Raw genomic sequence first — 19,230 nt, 5'->3', positions numbered from 1 at the left:
CTGTGGGGCCCTGGGCCTCCCCTACTGTAAGCTGCAATTCCCCATCTGTAAAATGAGGGTTAAAATAGTGCCTATGGTTCCTTGCTAAGTTAAACACAGAATTACCATACAATGCAGCAATCCATTCCTGGGTGTATACCCCAAAGAATGGAAAGCAGGTGTTCAAGCAAAAATCTGTCCCTGAATATTCACAGGGGCACTATTCACAATAGCCAGAAGATGGGGAAAGCCCAGAGGTCCACCACCTGATGAAGATTTAAAGAAAATGTGGTCCACCCATACAAGGAATAGGATTCACCCATAAAAAGGAATGAAGTACCAATAAACACGGCAACATGGATGGACCTCAAAAATACCATGCTAAGGAAAGAAGCTGGACACAAAAGGCCACATGAATGGAATGGCCGGAACAGGCAAATCTATAGAGACAGATGGCAGATTAGTGGTTGCCAGGGGCTGGGGGTGGAGGGGAGAATGGAGAACAACTGCTCAATGGGTACAGAGTTCCCTTTTGGGGTGATGATAATGTTCCAGATCTAGACAGTGGTGCTGTCTGCTCAACACTGAACATACTAAATGTCAATAATGGTAAATTTCACGTATGTGTACTTTACTGCACACACCAAATAGGGCCTACTGGCTGGAGATGCAGCACAGAGATCAGTCAGTAAATCTGAGCTGCTATTACTACTACTTCCTGCAGGTGGAGGGAAGGGCAGAAATTAGGGGAATATTTAGGAGATAGGCCACAGGATACAGTGACTGAGCGCAGAATGAATGTGTGGGATGCCAGAGATAGGGGTCAAAAATGTCCCTGGATGCCTCACTTGGGAGGCTGGGTGCTGGTGGGGCCCTCTACCACAGTGACAGGTGCAGAAATATAAGCCCTTAGAGCACTAGAAATCAGCCCCAAGTTAATCATACTTTTGAGATTTCCTCCAGAAATCCTGCAGCCAAATTTCACTGATAATGATTATAAGTACAGATTTCAAAGAGCCTGTTTACCGTAAACTTCATTAACGAAAGAATAAGTAAAGAGAAGCAGCCTCCTCATCCCCAGGCCCTAACTTTCCTGCTTGTCTCTGACAAAGAATCATGAGCTAGTACCATCTCTTTAAGCACATATTAGCTGAGAGCAGATTCCTTTGATGAGTTCTATCACTGCATTTATGAAAAGCAATGTTGGATCAAAAAAAAGGCCTTTCAAAAGGAATGCTTTCAATGTTTATAATCCAACAGTAAGTTACAAAAGCATGAGGAGGAGTTGTTTATACAGTTTGACTTCAATTACGTAATGAATAAATTCATAGACTTATAGAAGCAAGAAGCCATCATGTTAGCAATGGTCCTCCGGTGGTAGGATTATGAGGTAATTTTATTTTATTCTTCCGACTTTCTCTGTTTGTGTGATATAGAGGGGGCGTTTCCTCTAAATGTCCACAATGGACAGATATTAAATCCTACCTGCCTACCCCCAAAAGACAGAAAAAGTCTGGAGAAAAGAGAAGACCATACAGAATTTCTCTGGAAGAGATTTCAGGAGTAATTTAGTTGAAATCCTTCACTTTGAGCTAAAGATCCAAGAAGCAGAGGGGGTCAGTGACTTGTGGACATTTGTCCCACAGCCCTTGAGGACGGAGAGTGGCTGCGCTTCCCAGCTGACAATTCTGAAAAGAGTGAGGGAAACACACTTATTAATGGAGCTTTGCTAAGGTACTAGTCTAGTGAAGAAGTGGATTTGAGAATTAATTGCACAGCACTCTGTTCCTTAATGTAGCCATCAAGCTTCAGGACCTTGGCCAGTTCCCACAGCCTCTCCACACCTGATTTTTTTCACTCTCAAATGAGAAAGCGAAACTAAATCATCTGTAAAGTCTCTCCCAGGGCAAAAATTCTATTCTGACGTCACAAAAATGTATTAAATGCCAAACAGGAGACCAATCTCAATGTCACAGAGTGACAAGGTGTATCAGATGTCCCAGTGTCAGGGGATCCCAGCCAAGGGTGCGACCAACAAGCCTGGGGTAGGTTCAGGAATCACAGAGATACAGAAGTTGGTCAGACTCCTGTGGGATGTTGTCCAAAGCACAAGTAGGAAAAGAAGAGCATATGCAAAACTGGAGCAGTGTGGAAAACACAGGGACCCAGCAGCACCAGGAGATTAGCACAGGCCAACTTTTCTGATGGCTCCTGAATATTAACCTCAGGTAACTGAGCTTAATCCAGCAGGCAAGAGGGAGTCCCTCCAGAAAGGGAAAAACAAGCAGGTTTGTGCTTTAGAAAGATCACTACAGTGAGGATGATGGGCTAGAGGAGAGCAGGGATGGACAGGTAGGCTGGTGCAGTAATCCACACAAGAGGTGACACAGAGAAGGTAGACGTGGTGATGTGTGATTGCACACCTCCCGTCCTGAATGCAAGTCAACACCATGTGACTCTGCCCACAGTTACACGCTCCCTCCGCCGTGCTCAAGGGTATACACTGTAAATTCCTGTATTTGAGAAATGCTCATGTTGCATATAGCTATCTACCGACGCTTTTTTTTGCTTATTGATAGAAGCTCTTTATATATCAAAGTTGCTAATCCTTTTTTATGTCTGTTACAAGTATTTCCCCAAATTTGTCACTTATCTTTCTTAATGCTGTTTTTAAATGTAGAATTTTCGACTATTTGTGTACTCAAATCCATGTTATTCCTTCGTGGTTTTCTTCATAGCATATGATACTAACCTATATTTACCTTTTAGAAATCGTTTTACTGAGATTTTAATCTGATGAGGGAATTCATTTTTATTTTTCTTCCAAAAGACCCAGCCAGTTGCCCACCAATTTATGAATGATAACATCCTTTCCCCATTGATCTGAAATACTACTTTATTCTACGGATGTCTGTGTACGTGCTCTATTCTGTCCCATTGGTCTGGCTTTTCTTGAGTTGCATACTACAGTAATGAAGCTTTATAATTCTTTAACATCTTCTAGGGCAAATCCTCCCACATTCCTCTTCATTGTCACAATGTTTTCATCTGATTTTGGAAATCTATATTTTCAGATGAAACTCTGATTAATTTAATCACGTATCTCCCCCCAAATCCTATTAAAATTATTATTGGAACTGGTTCTACATGAATTTGGGGGAGGTAACAGTTGGTTTCAATGTCTCTCTCTTGATTATATCCGAGATCCTTGTTCTCCGGGTCCCTGCCCTGGCGCCCGGCCCTTTTGAGGGCACATGGGATCAACACAAGAAGCTGTGGGGAGCCCCAGCACAATCTGAACACCAATGTCAAGCACGTACAGTGTGATTTTTTCCTCCCAGACTCTTCATGCAGCAGACAGAAAGGGCAAGAGGACTTCATGATACGAAATGGGAAGCAATTTCCTAGGGCCTTGCTTTCCTTGGCTGACACCTGCCAGTTTCACCCTCAGGAATGTAACAGAAAACAAAGGAGCAGATGGGGTCACAATTCACACTTACCACAGAGCACCTGCAGAGGGGTGGTGTCTGCATGTGCGTATAATAATAGCAAAGACAGCGGCTGATGTTTACTGAGCACTTACAAAAGGCCAGGCACTGTGCCCAGTGCTTTACACACATCAATCCATTTACTTTGACGACTACCCTGTGAAGTGGGTACTATTACCACTCATTTCACAGCTAGGAAACTGAGGCCCAGGGAGGTAAGGAACATACCCACAGTCACATACAATCAGTGGGCAGGCAGGGATTCAAAGCTAGGCCTTTGGTCCAAGAACCTGCTGTCCCCACAACACTGTAGGGGACGCTGTCACATTTATAGACCTCACCTTCCGGCTCAGTGGTGATCTCCCTGAACGGGGTCCACAGTGCAGGGTCACCTGGGCCAGGGGCTGTAGGGCTGAAATCCAACCCAGTGCTCCACTGCCAAACCGTGCGCCCAGGGGTCTACACCCCACAGCAAGTACCTACTCCCGTCGCCCTTGAAGACAACGTGTGAGCTGGAGGCTGCCCCGAAGAGCGGGGTGCGGCTCGTCTCCATCCACATGAGAGGGTCTGGGGCACGGAGGAAGGGCTCATAAACATCAATTAAGTGAAGGTTCTCTGACTTCTATTACAATCACACAGCGACCAGACGCCTGCTCCACCGAGCGGCAATCACCGGCATTGATGGACATTTACCTACCGAGTGCCAGCCAGAATGTAAGGCACAGAGTGGGGCGCAAGGACGAAGCGGACACGGCCCCACCCTCCAGGAGCACACAGACCATCCAGGAGGATTGCTGGCACCTGACTTCCTGAATCCCCTGCACCCCCCATAAACTCTCCCCTTGCTATAGCCAGACTTGGATGTTGTTTCCATCTCTTCAGGGCAGGGATTCAGCTCCCCAGGAGGGAGTGTGGCCCACTGCCCAGCAACAGGCCTCTGGAGCCAAAGTGCCTGTGTTCAAATCCTGGTACCAATCCCTAAGAGAAAAGCACACACACAGCACGCCTGAGACTGCTATCCTCTGAGAGGCCAGTGCGTGAGGCAGGGCCTTGGCTGCCATCTCGAAACTTGGATTTTGGGAGGGCTCCCATCATTCCCTGATAAGACTGGCTCACTGCACCTAAGCTGTCATGCAAACAACGTGGTTTATGCTAAACACAGTCCTCCTGGGAGTCTGGAACCACGGTATGTGCCCCACAGAGGATGCCGTGTGCCCAGCCCGCAGTAAGAACCCCGGTGCTGGTCTCCGATGAGCCTCCCTGGTGACGACACTTCACATGTGCTGTCACACTCATTGCTGGAGAACTCCGTGCATCCGGTGTGCCTCCACCGGGCAAGGACTCTGGAAGCTGGTGCCTGGTGTCCTCCAGACTTCTCCCCGTGCATCTCTGCCCTTTGTGGATTTTACTCTGCATCCTTCTCGGTAATAAATCAGCCATGAGTAGGACTATGCAAAGTCCTGTGTGTCCTCCTAGTGAATCGCTGAGCCTGGGAGTGGTCCTGGGGACCCTGACACACTAGCTGGGTGACCTTGGGCAAATGACTTGACCTATATGTGCCTCAGTTTCCCCATCTATTAAATGAAGGTGATTTTAAAATAGAATCTATCCCCCAGGATTGCGGTGAAGACCACATAATTCAGCGTATGTCAATTGCTTAACGTCTGGCCCCAGCAGGGATTGAAGCAAAGTGCGGTTACAAGGTGAGGACACACCTCCTTGCCCAGATGGAGGGGCCATCCAGGGAACTTGCCCAAAGTCTCTGGCCACACTGGGGGACCCCACGCCACACAGTGGTTTGGGCTGCCAAGGCCAACAGCTGCCCCCTCCCCTCGGCTCTGAGGACAGCCAGATACCAACACACCAGAGGCAGGAAAAGACACACTGGGGAGCATCAGGGGACTGTCCAGCTCAAGTTTTTATTCTTACCTTTATCCTTTCTTCTGCTGTTATGGTGAAAAGGGCTTTTAGCTGGGTTCTGTTCTAGAAAAAGAAAAGAGAAAACACTTTCATCAGCAGGTGTTGGGGTCTGACACAGAGGGTGTCATTTGGTGTATTTACAACCCTCATGTCTGGAGAAACGCAGGCCCTTGACTGTTGGGGGCCGGGGCTTGTGAGGTCTGAAAGTCCCTCCAGGGGGAAAGGTCTGTGGACCTGCAGAGCCTCCTTCTCTCCCGGATGTTTGTGAGAATCCAAACACCAGTTTCCCCAATTGGCAAGAAAGCAGGGGCCGTGTGCCCTCCAGTGAAACGCCAGGGGTTAGGGTCAGGCCGGACAGGGGCTGAGGACCCGCTCCAAAGCTCAGCAGCCCGGCGACAGAGCAGCCAGCCACTCGTCCTCACCAGCACGGTTCTTTCAGGAAAGGTGCAGACACCTCCCATGTGATGTGCCCCACCCCCAGCGCCCCATGGGTCTGCTCCTCGTGCTTTTAAAACTCCTCTGCTCTACAGGAAACAGAAGGGTGTTAGGCCAGCTATGTGTCCAAGTGCACAGCATCTGAGAAGACGCGCCGCGAGAACACACTTTGTCCCGGGGACACAGGCAGAAGATCTTGAAACTAAAAGGCAGTACAGGGCAGTGGTTAGAGCCAGGGCCTGCCTGGGCCCACACCTGGCCCCACTGCTCACGAGCAGTATGACTGCAGGCAAGGCATTGACTTCTCTGTGCCTCCGTTTTCCCATCTGTAAAATGGGAATCCTATTCAACTCGATACGGTTGCTGTGAGTATTAAATTAGCCAATCTAGAATCTGGAAGTGTGCCTGGCACACGAAGTGAGCCCTGAAAGTATTCCCGCTGTTGGCTAAGGTCGGTGGTGGTGGTGGTGTCGGTGTGCATAACCCGGCCTCAAGGCTTGGAGTGTGAACTCCAGGGAGCGAGGCAACCCTCATGTCATTCCATCCCAGCTGCCGTCCATCCAAGCTGGAGCCCCGGCCTGCACCCCACAGTTGTTACCATAGCAGCACTGGGGCAGCCCAAACCCGTCATGGGCCAGTGGGACAGCCTAGTGGAGGCTTTAAAAGGAAATAAAAACACTACGAGGCCCTTGTTTAGGGAGAAAAGGGAATTTTTAAAAAACATGAGTCTTTAAAGAAAAGACACGTATGAAGCGATCACCCGTCTCCTCCCATCCCTGAACTGCACCTGTTCAGGGGTATTCAGGACACCCTGTGAGTTTCCGGGTGCAGACCTGGATGCCCGAGGTTGCGCTCAGAAGCCCATGCTCGATCACGTTGTTCGATTCCCTCCTCTCCCTCTGGGCCCCTCCTCCCTGTGTTTTCTGACACCCAAGGTCTAAGCAGAGAGAAACTGCATGTGTACGATGAAGCTTGACTTCATCTCTTTGCAAAACGTCAATCCTCACCCCCGCAGAAATTTCAAGGCTTGCGAAACATGTTTTAGATCATGGCCTGAAGTCAGAAAACACGGGCCAAGCGAAATGCAGGGGTGCCTATGCGAGGCGGGCAGGACGTTTCCGTAATAATGGAGACACGACTAGAATCATCGTCTCAGAGATGAAAAACCCGAGCTTCAGAGAAGTTAAAAACTAAAACCTCCCCAAGATTTATTAGTTTACTGATTTGTTCATTCATTTATTCAACAAATATTTACTGAGCATTTACTGCGCATGGCTCTATTTTCGGCATGGAGAACACAGGTGTCAATGGGAAAAATGAGGTCCCTGGTCTAGTGGGGGTGGGGGTTTCCTAGGGAAATAAAGTCAGTGTGACAGACAGACGAGGCCCCAAGCAAAGGAACAGACGGTGGCCCTGCAGTGAGTAGGGACGCTCTATTCCGCACCTCTATCCCCCCTTCATCCCCCCACCCGCCTTCCCCAGGTACTTTCGGGGGCTTGAGGTCCCAGCACTCCGGCAGGAAGAGGTGGAGGCTTTCGCCTCTGTTGAGGCTGAGTTTCCATGGTTGGTTTCCGACTGCTGCCTTCTCCCCTTCTGATTTTAACTCACTTGGTTTCCTGTCCTCCGAAATTAGGATGGTATTTCTTCTGGGTGATTTTATCTCTATTTTTGTATCCTTTGTCCTCTGTTCCTGACTTTGTACCTAATTATTTTCTGAGACATTTGTCTCTTCTGACAGTTTGATTTAATAGTTTCCTTGTACCTGGTCTTTAGCTTTTTGGAATCTTTCTTTTTAATCTCATTTTATCTAGCTTTTTTTCCCTTATTGTGGCAGCAACACCACACACAGGTCCTTGAGCCTTGGGTGAAAGGAGCTGGTAGCCGTGTGGTCTGATTAGGAATCTGTCGTGGGACCTGGGCAGTCACGCTCTGAGCCCCACTTTCCCCGTCTAGTGAAAGCTTCTACCTCCAGAGGCTGAATTCAGAACAAAATGACGAAAGTAACTAGAGCATGAGCAACTTGAGGACAAGGACAGAGTCTTCTCCTGTGTCCCCAGGATGCACAGGGTGCCAGGCATGACACACAAGGAACCACATTCACCGCACGCGCAGATTAAAAGGTGAACGAAACGTGAAGAGACCAACAGCAATGGTGTTACAGGCTGAAGTGTCCGCTCAGAATCCACATGCTGAAGCCTGGTCCCCAGCACCTCACAAGGTGACAGTATTTGGAGGTGGGGACTTTACAGAGGTGAGTTACCTAAAATGAGGCCATTACGGCAGCCCTGATACAATCTGACTGGGGTCCTTGTAAGAGGGGATCAGGACACAGGCACAGAGGACACAGGGAGAGGATGCCGTCCACGCACCAAGGAGGGAGGCTCAGGAAAAACCAACCCTGCCCACACCCTGATCTCGAACTTCCAGCCTCCAGGGTCATGAAAACAGATTTCTAGTCTGGGGGACTTTGTCAAGGCAGCTCATAGCAAACTCATACAGACAGAAACTACTGGTTGAGTGCTTATTTTATGCGAGACACAGTGAAAAGAACTGAAAACTACTGATTGCTTATCTTTATTATAACCCTGTGTCAGACCCACGGGAGTTAAGTAATTACTCGAGGTCCCGCTGAGATGTTAGGAGAGCTGGGTTCACAGCAAAGTGTGTGAGATTCCAGGGCCCACTCACTCATCTAGAATTCTGTACTATGGAAAGAAGGAAGGAAGGAAGGAAGGAAGGAAGGAAGGAAGGAAGGAAGGAAGGAAGGAACGAACTAGCAGATACTGTGCTCTAAGTGTCACAGCTCCTAAAACAACAGTGAGGACACAGAAACCAAAGTAAGGAGGACATACCAGTGCTGAGCTCTGAAAGGTGAGCTGGGCAGGAAGCATCAGGACCTCTCCGCTTCCCACTTCTCCGGCCTTGACGGAGGCTGTGTAGCTGACCAAGAAGGAGTCTCCCACTGCTCAGAGAGAAAGCACACGTTGTTTTAGCAACCTAGAGATAAAACTTACATATCACCCAGTTCACCCGTTTTAAGTGTGCACATCAAGGGATTTTGTGTATTTAGAGTTGTGTGACCACACCACAATCTGATTTTGGAACATTTCCATCACCCGAACAAGAAAGGCAGTCACTCTCCACTGCCACCCCAAGGCCTGGGCAACCGCTAATCTGATTTTGGGGGTGGTGGTGATAATAATTTGTCTTTCTGGACATCTCATAGAAACAGAATCATATAATGTGTGTAGCTTGGGTTTGATTTCTTTCACCGAACAGATGTCTTTTGAGTTTCTTCCATGTTGTGCATGAATCAGAACTTCATTCCTTCTTTTTCTTTTTTTTTATTATATTATGTTAGTCACCATACAGTACACCCCTGGTTTTTGATGTAAAGTTCGATGACTCATTAGTTGCGTATAACACCCAGTGCACCACGCAATACGTACCCTCCTTACTAGCCATCATTCCTTCTTATTGCCAGTTGTCTTCCATTGTTGGGACAGACACAGGATGCTGCTGAAGGGACCCCAACTCCCTCTGGACAGCTACAAACCCCTGGGGGGGCGCTGGATAGAATAAAGTATTGGGAAGAGGGTGTGGGGAATATTGACTTAATTTGAGAATGTTGGACTTTGGACTTCAAGCTTACAAGGACAAACATGCTGATCTCAGATTTTAATTCCTTTTGGACGTGAATATATCTGGGTTCCAATTTGTAGGGGATTCTTTCCTAAGATTTTCATTTCTCCCTGAAAATTTGCAAAAGGGAGGTGTTGGCAGTCCGCTGCAGGAGAATCTTTGTACAAATGAACTCAGTGTTGTCCCCTAAGGGCCCTGCAACACTCGTGACCCACCCTGTGGACTAGCCCCTGTGGACTAGCGTGGCAGGACTTGATCGGATGGGTACCAGAATCAGAGAGAATTCCCAGCCTTGGGTACAGAGTACCCCTTGAGTTATTGGATAATGCAATGCTCCAAGTCAAAGCCTTCCCAGGACAGAAAAACGACCTCTTCTACCCACCAGCAGTCCCAGAGGGGCCCACACAGGGGCAAAGGGTGTGTGGTTTGGGGGAGCAGGGCTCGCCTGAGTCCTGACCAAGGCTGGTTTCCTTCCCCAGGGGACCAGTCCCGATCTGCAGATTCATGAGAAGCCCCAGGAGTGTGGAGAACAACATGAGAGATCCTCAGGGGAAGCTCACACTCACCACCCACCCCTGACGTTTCAGTCCGCGAGCACGGCACCCTCCCTGAAATTGGGGGGGGGGGGCTCTCCTCGCCCCTCCTCACAGGGCAGTGCACCCCACCTGATGGGAGGGACTGACCCGCGGCAGTGGGCTGCTGGCTGGGGGCACCAGCCTGCAATGGCCAATGGGGGACTAAGCCCATCCTGCTCTGCGGGTCAGAGAGTAGGGCCACCTGGTCAACCGAAGCCTGTCCTCCAGCCCTGCCTCCACCTGTTACAGGGGTCAGAATTTAGCCCTCAAGTGCTGTAATGTGCTTCATTTCTCAACATGTGGAGCCCTCGAAAAAATGTAAAGGAGAGGAGAAGTGAACACTGAGGTTATGGAACCACGAGGATTTTTATTTTAAAAATCCTCAACACCTTCATTTTATTTTTATGCAATGATAAATCATTAGGCTCACAAAGACGGCATCACAGAAACAACCGAGACGATACCGCAGTGAAGGTCCTGCGACCAACCCTACCCTGGCACAGTGGCTTGTCGCCCTCACAGCCCGCCCCCGGACCCCACAGGGAGCCCCGAGGTGGGTGGAGGAGACCTCATAGGCTGTGATGCCCAGAGCAGGAGGCCGAGGCTGAGGGGTTGCCTGCACCTGCTCCCCTGGGGAACGAGCAGGACGCCACCTCTCCCCTGGGGCCGTCACCTGTGCTCCATACGACACACACACACGCACTAAACACAAGCAACAAAGTCACTACAGACACGGGAAACACTTCTTCGGGTCAGGCTTTCCGTGAATTAACCCCTTCTCCTTACAGTCACATCCTGAAGCAGACATTGTCACCGTCCCCGAGTGACAGAGAAGAGTCTGATGTTCTGGGATGTGCAGCGGGCAGAGTGCAGGAGGGCAGGGAAGTGAGGTGCAGAGGAGGAGAGGGGGGCCTCCCAGGCGCACAGTGGAGCATGACTGGATGCCGACAAGCCGGGGAGAGTGACAAGTGTGGTCTGTCTGGCAGGAGCACAGACGCTGGGAGCCGCTGGGGAAATGAGAGGAGAGAGGCAGGCCTGCTGGACCAGAGGCTGGGAGGGCGTAGAGAGGGACCCGGGCAGAGCCAGGGCACGTCACCTCGCTCGGTCTCTGCTACGACTGTGAGGTGCTGATAGACATACGTCACATCCCAAGTTCAGAGAAATTCAGTAATTTCCAGAGGCGACGCTGCTCCTAAGTGGCCAAGCGAGGAGTCAAATCCAGGTCTGGCTGAGACCGGGGTGCGCTCTGCTCACAAGCTTAAGGCCGGGCACGGGGCGGGGGGGGGATTTGTTTTTCCATCTTTGAGGGAAGGTACTGAAGATCACTTGGCTGTGACGTATCCTAACAATTTTTAGGACATTGCTTACACCACAGCCCGCAAAGAGGTGGCTGCTCGTGGGCCAACCCTGTTGGTAGCTTCTGTCAAGAGTATGGGGTCAAGGAGGACTCTGAGGCCCTATCTAGGCTCAGAGGGAAAGCGTGGCACGATTGGTGAGCAATGTGGGCCACCATCTGGAAGGGGAGAGGTCAGTCCTGAGCATGTGAGAGCGTACACCACAGCCTAAGGGTCACGGGGTGGACCGTCTGTTCCCCTGTAAATGAGACAGGTGCTCAGTAAATGAAGTCTCACCCTCCCCAAGAAAATGGACAGTCCTGAAGTCATGGTAACAACGAATCCCAGAATTCCCTGCAGCCTGCTTAATTAACCAACGACAACTTCCCTCAGGACACACGCCTCCAAAGCCAACCAGGGACGGCGGCACTCAGAAAGCCAGCTCATCGGCGCGGACGTACTCCAGCGAACGTGCGAGAACTCGTGCGAAGGTCTCATGAGCATGCTTCCAGGGCTGGTGTCAAACCAATCCCACCTTGACCCAGCACCCCCCCAGCCAAGCTCTGCATTTCACTGAGGGATGAGAAACCTGGTCGTCTGGTGGTGGACAGATGGTGTTTCACTATAAACTCTATCTTTGGTTATGTCTGGAATGCTTCATAATAAAAATTGATATACTAACATAAATACTAAAAATACCTATTTCCTTAAAACTCGTCCCCCAAATCCTGTGTCTCCCTAACCTAAGTAACAAACCCAGCTTTTCGGGTGCAGATACTGAGTGGAGATCTCCTCCTTCCATACCTGATGGTAAAATCCGCTGGGAGTGAACACATGTCACGTGTTTAAGGACACGCCTGCCACTCGTTACACATGCCATCAGCGGCTGTATGTTCACTTTCCCTCCCTGACTTCATACACGCGGTTATTACCTTCCAGAAACTTCTTTCTGAAAGCCTGGAATCCTGCTGAGGTCTGGTTTCCATCTGACTCCCTAATGGAGAGGCCAGTGATGTTGTCGAGCAGGAGCAGATCGGAGAGGTTGGTGGCCACGGGGGTCCTGGCGTTGTCCACGAGCAGTCTCACCTGAGCTGTCTGCAGTTCGCTCTGCCCGGACACCTAGGACAGGAGACGACAGGAGGGCAGCTTTGCTGGCAAGTCCCACCTCCTAACGTGACCCCCCAGCTTGACCTGTGCACGTCCAGTCCTCAGGCAGAGGGAGGGCACGACCGTCTCACCAGGGATGGAGAATTTATCAGGTCTGATTTCAAAGGACCCAGGAGTGTTTTGACGCACACCTGCTAAGCTGTTGCTTGGTGACAGTTTCAAAGTAACTGGGACCCTGAAATGCAGCGAAATTATTCCTACAGGGAAATAGAAAAAAATATCGAAGCACAGAGCCACAGTCGGGTTGGGAAGATGGTGCCAACTGGGGTCACCAAAAAAAGCAAACAATGGCTCCTTCTTACACTGTCATTTTGAAGGTTTAGCCCAGCCCCAGAGCATCTGATGGCCATGTGACCTCCAGGATGAGCAAGTCGGCGGGTCTCCATCCTCCTGGCCAGTGTCCCCCAGGCAGGCTCTGCTTGGCCCTGGGTTTGAACGGCTCGGCTGTTGGAAGCTGTCCAGTGGCCCAAGCAGCTTGGCTCCCCGCCTGGGCTCAGCAACATTGCCCTGGTCCGACTCTCGAAGCTTTTCCCACCACCCCTGCCCCGCCTTCACCTAGTCCTGACGGAAGGGACACAGGAGCCGGGGAAAGAAGGAAGCAATGTCTGTATATACAGGCACACACACACGTACACACGTACACACGTACACACACACACACGTACACACGCACACATGTAGGCAGACAGCAGAAATATCTCCAGGAGGACGTATGAGAAACTGGTATCACCAACTATATCCAGGCAGGGGCACAGGACAGCTGAAGGCCCGAGATAAACCGAGGGTTGTACGGTAGAGGCTTAACTCCGCAGGTGTGGACTGCCCAGACCCCTCACACCCCGAAGAAAGGACTGACTCCTGACCAGCTCCTGGGAGGCTAACTGTAAAGCCCTGGGACTATCCTGCCTGAGAAGAGCATGTTTATATACCTGGGGCCTCGGAGGCCTCGGGCCACAGCAGGCCGTGTGTGGTAGCAGTGTGATTGGAAGTGGGGGCTGTGAGCCAAGCTGTGTCGAGGTGACCTCTGCAGGGGCTAGAGACCAGTTACTGAGGTCAGCCACGTGGGCACCGCATGCCTCCATGAGGGACCCGCTTTAAAACCCCTGGACATCAAGGTTGGGGTGAGCGTCTCCGATGGACAATATGTGGTACGTAATGTCACACGTCAGTGCTCTGGAAAATGAAACATCGGCCACACGACTCCACGGGGGAAGGACAGAGGGAAGCTTATGGCTGGTCTCACGACTCTGTCCTATGCGCCCTTTACTTTGCTGACTTTAATATGCACACTTCTGCTGTAATAAATCCTAACTGTGAGTCTAACGGCTTCCTGAGTCGTGTGAGTCCTTCCAGTGAATCACAGAGCCCGAGCGTGGTCCTGGGGACCCCCACACAACAATAATGTGAAGCACCATCTCCTGGGATTAGTAAGGATCCAAGACTTTAAAACACTAAGTAAAATTTTTACACTGTCAAGCACCATATCAATGTTGAAAGAAAATACATCATTTTTTCTTTCCCGTTCTAATGACCACAGTGCATTTTCACAAACAGGAGTTGAATTGTTACCAAAACTCTTGGTCCTGGTGCCGTGATATGAAACAGAAAATCCCTGTACGTCACTTCATCCCTCATGTGTCCAGACACAGGTGGACAACCCTGTGACTTGCCAGTCCTTAAATACGTAACTCTATCCAGACGTGATTTGGTCAAAATCCAACTATTTTCTCTTCCACTGTAAGTCACCTGTGAATACCTACCACGGCACATTTCTGAAAAATCACTCCGTCCTCAGCAGTTCCTGGAATGTCTCTTGAGATGTCTCCAAACTACAATAAAGTATAGAAATGATTAGAAAACGAAAAACACTTCACACTATGCATGTTTAATAAAAGTACAAGATGTAAAAAAAAAAAAAAATTGAAAAATAAATAAATAAACGCACAAGATGCACTTTTAAAGGAAGGATAGAGACTTACTTCTGTAGTCTAGTGACTGCCTTAAGTCATCGTGAAGACTTCTTTAAGAAAGTATTTAAAGGATTGGAACTTAAGCCCATGAGGAAGGAAGAACATGGGCGTTGGTCACCGGAGCTCTCTCCTAGTCTGGGGGGCGCGTGTGAGCAACACCCCCCGTCACAGGAAGACAGCACACCGGGGCTGGTGCTCGGACAAGAGGAATGTGTGTGCGTGCTCACACCGCCGGCAGCGAATCGGGCCCATTACAGCAGACCCCGCAGCCCACTGCTCGGATTCACATCCCCCATTCATCTTCGATACTAGATGCTTTTGTACGGAAGGAATAGGCTTTTCTGAAGAACCAAAGCCCGTGGCATCTTACACACGGTGGGCCCCAAACCGGTTTCCTTCCAGCTTCTGGCAATTCAGGGAAAGGACCCGACGTGTGACTTACCAGGCCGTGTGTTATAGGAGACTCTCTTTTAAACAAAGTCTTCTTGGGCCGCGAGCGAGTGAAAGCAAGGCTGGACTGAGTTCCCGGCCCAGCAGAGGGTGCAGAAGTTGGGAGTGGTTTAAAGATTTCACTTTTCCTGCTGAATTTCCTTCCAAACGGTGCCCTCACTGCAAAACAGAGACATGAGCGCATGACGTCTAATACAGGAAGGCAGTAAGACGCGGGGAAACTCGAGAGGCGGACCACATGTGTGAGGAAGGACCCTGGAAAGTGTTTGCTGAAAACGAGTGAGTGAATGAATAAATGAATGAATGACCTATCATCTCTTTGCCAGGAAAATGAGATGTGCTCACTTGGGGGGGGTTGTTATGAAGCCTAAAGAGAATGCTTCTCAAAGTATGTGCTGCTCATTGTGGGTGTGGGCTAGAATGCACATTCCTGGGCCCCCTCCCGGACCTACTGAATCAGACCTCCAGGCGAGCAAGGCGCCCCGGTGATTCCTACATGCATGGCATCAGACGGCCCTGGGCTCGAATCCTGACTCTGTCACTCACCAGCTGGGTCTCTGGGCAAGTCATCTGACCTCCCCGTGCCTCAGCTTCCCTAACTCTGCAGTGGACAGAAGAGTAAGTCTCCCCTCACTGGGTCCTTCTGATGACCTGTCTCACGCAGATCATGAGCGCCCCTGATGGCTACTGTGAGGAGGGCGGGCCCACCGCCATGTTAAAAATGCATGAGCGCCATGGGTAACACAGAAACGTCACGTAGAAGGGACTGGCAGGGCTGTCAGGAGTGGGTGCTGATGGGCTGTATGGCCCCGGACACTGGGAGCCTCAGTTTCCCTCACTTGGCAATGTGGCTAAAATCTCCCTGAGACAGGGCTGCCCAAGGAGCAAACGAGAGGCCTGGATGAAGGTGAACACGCAAAGGAGTTACCAACGCTCGAAGCCAGAAACCCAAATGTTTGAAACAACTTGGTTCGTAGGGTTGCGTGTTTTTCAACATTTACCTTCTACCCAGATGCAAACTGGCATGTGATTAAGAATGACTTTATTTTTTAGTCGCTCTTAAGGTGTTATTGATAAGATCTTTAGAAGTGCTTTTGAAATCTTTTATAATTTCAGAATCCACGTAGGAAGACATAAAAACGAGAAGAGAAAAAAAAAAAAGATGTAGAACTGGATCCTGGATAACATTGGAATCTTGTTCCTGGATAGGGTCTGTGGTTGAGTCAGGTCAAGGTCATGACGTAGGAACGGGGATAAAGCTGAGCACTGGGGACTCGCTATGGAAGCAAGTGGGCACGTTCCCAGGCCGGCTGCTGACTCAGTCGGGAATGTCTGAGTAAATCCCACGGGTGCCAGGGAGAAGGGACGCCCATCTCTGGACCCTCGCCCGGCCCCTCAGGCTAAGGGACACATGCTTTCTCAGCAGACTTGTTGGACATAAACCCTGAGGCCTCACGGGGTGTTATCTCTGGAGTACCTGTTCATGCCCTCCGGCCCTCAGAAGGCCCAGCCACAGGCTCTCATGGAGACTCGAATGAGGGCAGGTGTTGACAGACAGTAGAGAAGAAACTCATGCTACGAAGTGACTATCGCCACCCAGCAGGTCATCGGTCAGTGGCCTCCCCATTCTTACCACCAACACATGGGCCCGTCTATACCGTCTGTGCAGTTCTTTGCCTACACCCTCACTCTCCTGCTCTGGCTGCCAATGCCTGGAAGCCTCTCCTTCCATCCCCTGCTCCTGCTAAACTGTCAGTTCTCAGAACTCTGCTGAGGAGCCCCTCCTCCAGGGAGCCCTCCCTGAAGCCCCTCCTACTGGCCTTACCGCTCCATCCCCTGCTCTTAATACAATGGCAAAATAGTACATCAGGCTCCGTTTCACCAAGGAGTTTGCCTAATCGATGAATAAAAGGTCTCTACGAATGCCGTGAAATCACCTCCACCCATTGCACTCAAGAGAAAACACTGGATTTTGTAAAATCTAAAGTCTGCAGAGGGTTACAGAAGACATAGGAAACACTTTTTAACTCCCCAAGTAAGTGAGATCTGTTTATCCCTGGTATAAAACAGGATCCTCGAGGAAGGTGTATTTATAATCTGTCGAGGGGACTCTGGGTGGAAACACAGTCACCAAGGCTCATGAGGATACATGAGCATCCTGCTCAGTCTATGCAGACGAGTGGGGCCAACCTGGACCCCAGCCCATCCTGTTCCCCAGGAGGCAGAACGAGGCACAGAACCCAGAGTATGGTACCCAGGGCCGGGCTCGGGCACAGGCACCGGCCTCAGGCTGAGCCCACTACTCTTCCCTGGAACTCTTGCCAAGCCACGGGGAAGCCTTCCGCTACGTAAGTATCAGCTGTACGGCTCCCAAAAGACTCCCAGGAATGCGGGAACCAGAGGAAAGCAGGGCCAAGGCAGAAAGAGAAAGGTTCAGCCCTGGCATGCCGAACCTCTGGAGCCAGCAGCAGCCGGGCCTGCCAGGCTCAGCTGTAAGGCCACTCAGTTCTGTTTCTCTTAGGTGAGTTTCAGCTCAATTCTGTCACCGGTGCAGTGGCTGAGTGACCGCCAGGTGCTAGTCCAGGGAACCAATAAATATGTCACCCTGAATATAACAGAGACTTCCCAGATGTGACTAAATGAAGGACCCTGATTTAAGCAAATCGCCTGGATTATCCGGGTAGATCAGAATTGTAATCCCAGGTGTCCTTCTAAAAGGGAGACAGAGCGAGAGCTGAGATGCAGAAGAGATGAAGGCCACGTGACCACGGAGGCCAGTAGCTGGCGAGCTGGCTCTGACACGGAGCGAGGGGCCAGGGACCAAGCGCAGCGGGGATGCTGGAAGAGAAGCCAACATTCTCCCCAGAGACCCGCAGGGAGCACGGCCGTGCCCACACCCCGACTTCAGTCCAGCTACACTGATTTTGAACGTGCCCTCCAGGACGCTAAGAGAATAAATCTGTTGTTTTAAGCCACCGAGTTTGTGGTGATTTGTGAAAACAGCCGCGGGAAACCCACACACCTGCTCACATGCACATTGGGGATCCATTCGGCAGCCCCCTTCGGGGGAGAATGCGGACGGGCCACCTTACCCTGACTCCTGCTCCGGGTGCGAAAGCTCAGCCGGCGGCTGGAGGGGGCCGCACGCTGCCCTTGCTCTGCAGGCCCGGGGGTAACGTACGTACTTGCCCCCGGTAGCACGTGGGCAGAGTGTGAGGGAGGAGGAAGCAGGGGGGCAATGGCTTTAGGGTCCGATTCTCTTTCAGGATCAAAGCAACGAAAAATGAACCCAGAGAAAAGCTTACCTTCCGTCTTAATGCCAGAGCTTTCCAGGCTGGGCCAAATCAAATGGGCCAAGTCCTAGAAAATTCAAATGGCGAAAGTCACTAACGAGGAACATGCTTGTAAGAAGCGACTGCAAGTCACTTTCATAAATGGCTCACACAGAGAGGAGTTGCACTCTTACCCAGAAATCTGAAACAAGTTTTTCTAAGTGAGCCCTCCCCACCAAGAGCTCAGGATTACCTCCTCTTTCCCACAGAGGCCAGCAACCCAGTCATGACTGCATTTGGGGAAGCTGTGCAGGAAGGCAGCACCGTGGGGTCAAAATTTCATGTACTCAGATCTGAGTTCGAATCCCAGCTCTGCTTCTCACTAACCCTGTGACACTGGCTGAACCTCCAGCCTCTGAGTTCCCAAGATCTTGCAAGTTCCTATGGAGCGGCTCATAAAATACCAGATAGGGAGTCCAGACAGCTGGGTTCTAGCTGCAACTATTCCCTTGCTGTGTGTCCTTAGCCAAGTCTCTCAGCCTCTCTGAGCCCCAGATCCTCATCCAAAAAGCAAAGACCTCAAAGCCTCCTCCCAGCTTGCTTCAGCTTGCTCAGTGATGAAATGTGTCCAAATGGGGCCTAGCCAACTCTCCCAGTCCACCCTGTAAAATAGTGGGCCCGGGAAAGGCCCAGATCTTCCTCCTAGAAAATAATAATCATAATAACAATAATTTTAATTTTAATTTTAATGATAAAGCTGCCCTGGCTGGAGCCCTCGAAATGGGCTGGGTCCCATGCTGTGAACTCTAGCACAAGAACAGTCTTCAGAATCAGCCAGGGAAATGTCATTCTCACTTTACAGCAAAATTCCCACACACAGGTAACGAGAACTCCCTGCAGGTTCCACAGGGGAGAAGAGATTAGCTTTGAACGCGTGGAGCCCAGCTCTGGATGTGCTGGTTTGTACATAATTGAGGGAGAAAGGGTGAGCACAGAGA

The 19,230-nt window shown here is 50.4% G+C and overlaps 1 protein-coding gene across 5 annotated transcripts in view; it reads right to left on the bottom strand.

Moving 5' to 3' along the window:
• Positions 1-19,230, bottom strand: part of EVC2 (EvC ciliary complex subunit 2) — a 125,561-nt gene that overhangs the window by 99,302 nt on the left and 7,029 nt on the right. For all 5 annotated transcript variants that reach the window (XM_057309602.1, XM_026514381.4, XM_026514382.4 and 2 more), the window contains 6 exons: positions 18,266-18,320; positions 14,953-15,119; positions 14,301-14,369; positions 12,306-12,492; positions 8,675-8,784; positions 5,397-5,450 (listed from right to left, as the gene is read on the bottom strand). In XM_057309602.1, coding sequence (XP_057165585.1) covers positions 5,397-5,450; positions 8,675-8,784; positions 12,306-12,492; positions 14,301-14,369; positions 14,953-15,119; positions 18,266-18,320 — 642 coding nt within the window. The remainder of the gene's footprint in view (positions 1-5,396; positions 5,451-8,674; positions 8,785-12,305; positions 12,493-14,300; positions 14,370-14,952; positions 15,120-18,265; positions 18,321-19,230) is intronic.

Source organism: Ursus arctos, unplaced genomic scaffold, assembly GCF_023065955.2.
Source record: "Ursus arctos isolate Adak ecotype North America unplaced genomic scaffold, UrsArc2.0 scaffold_9, whole genome shotgun sequence".
Taxonomy (NCBI): domain Eukaryota; kingdom Metazoa; phylum Chordata; class Mammalia; order Carnivora; family Ursidae; genus Ursus; species Ursus arctos.
The sequence above is the reverse complement of the archived record's forward strand: the minus strand, read 5'-3'. Positions and strand labels throughout refer to the sequence as shown.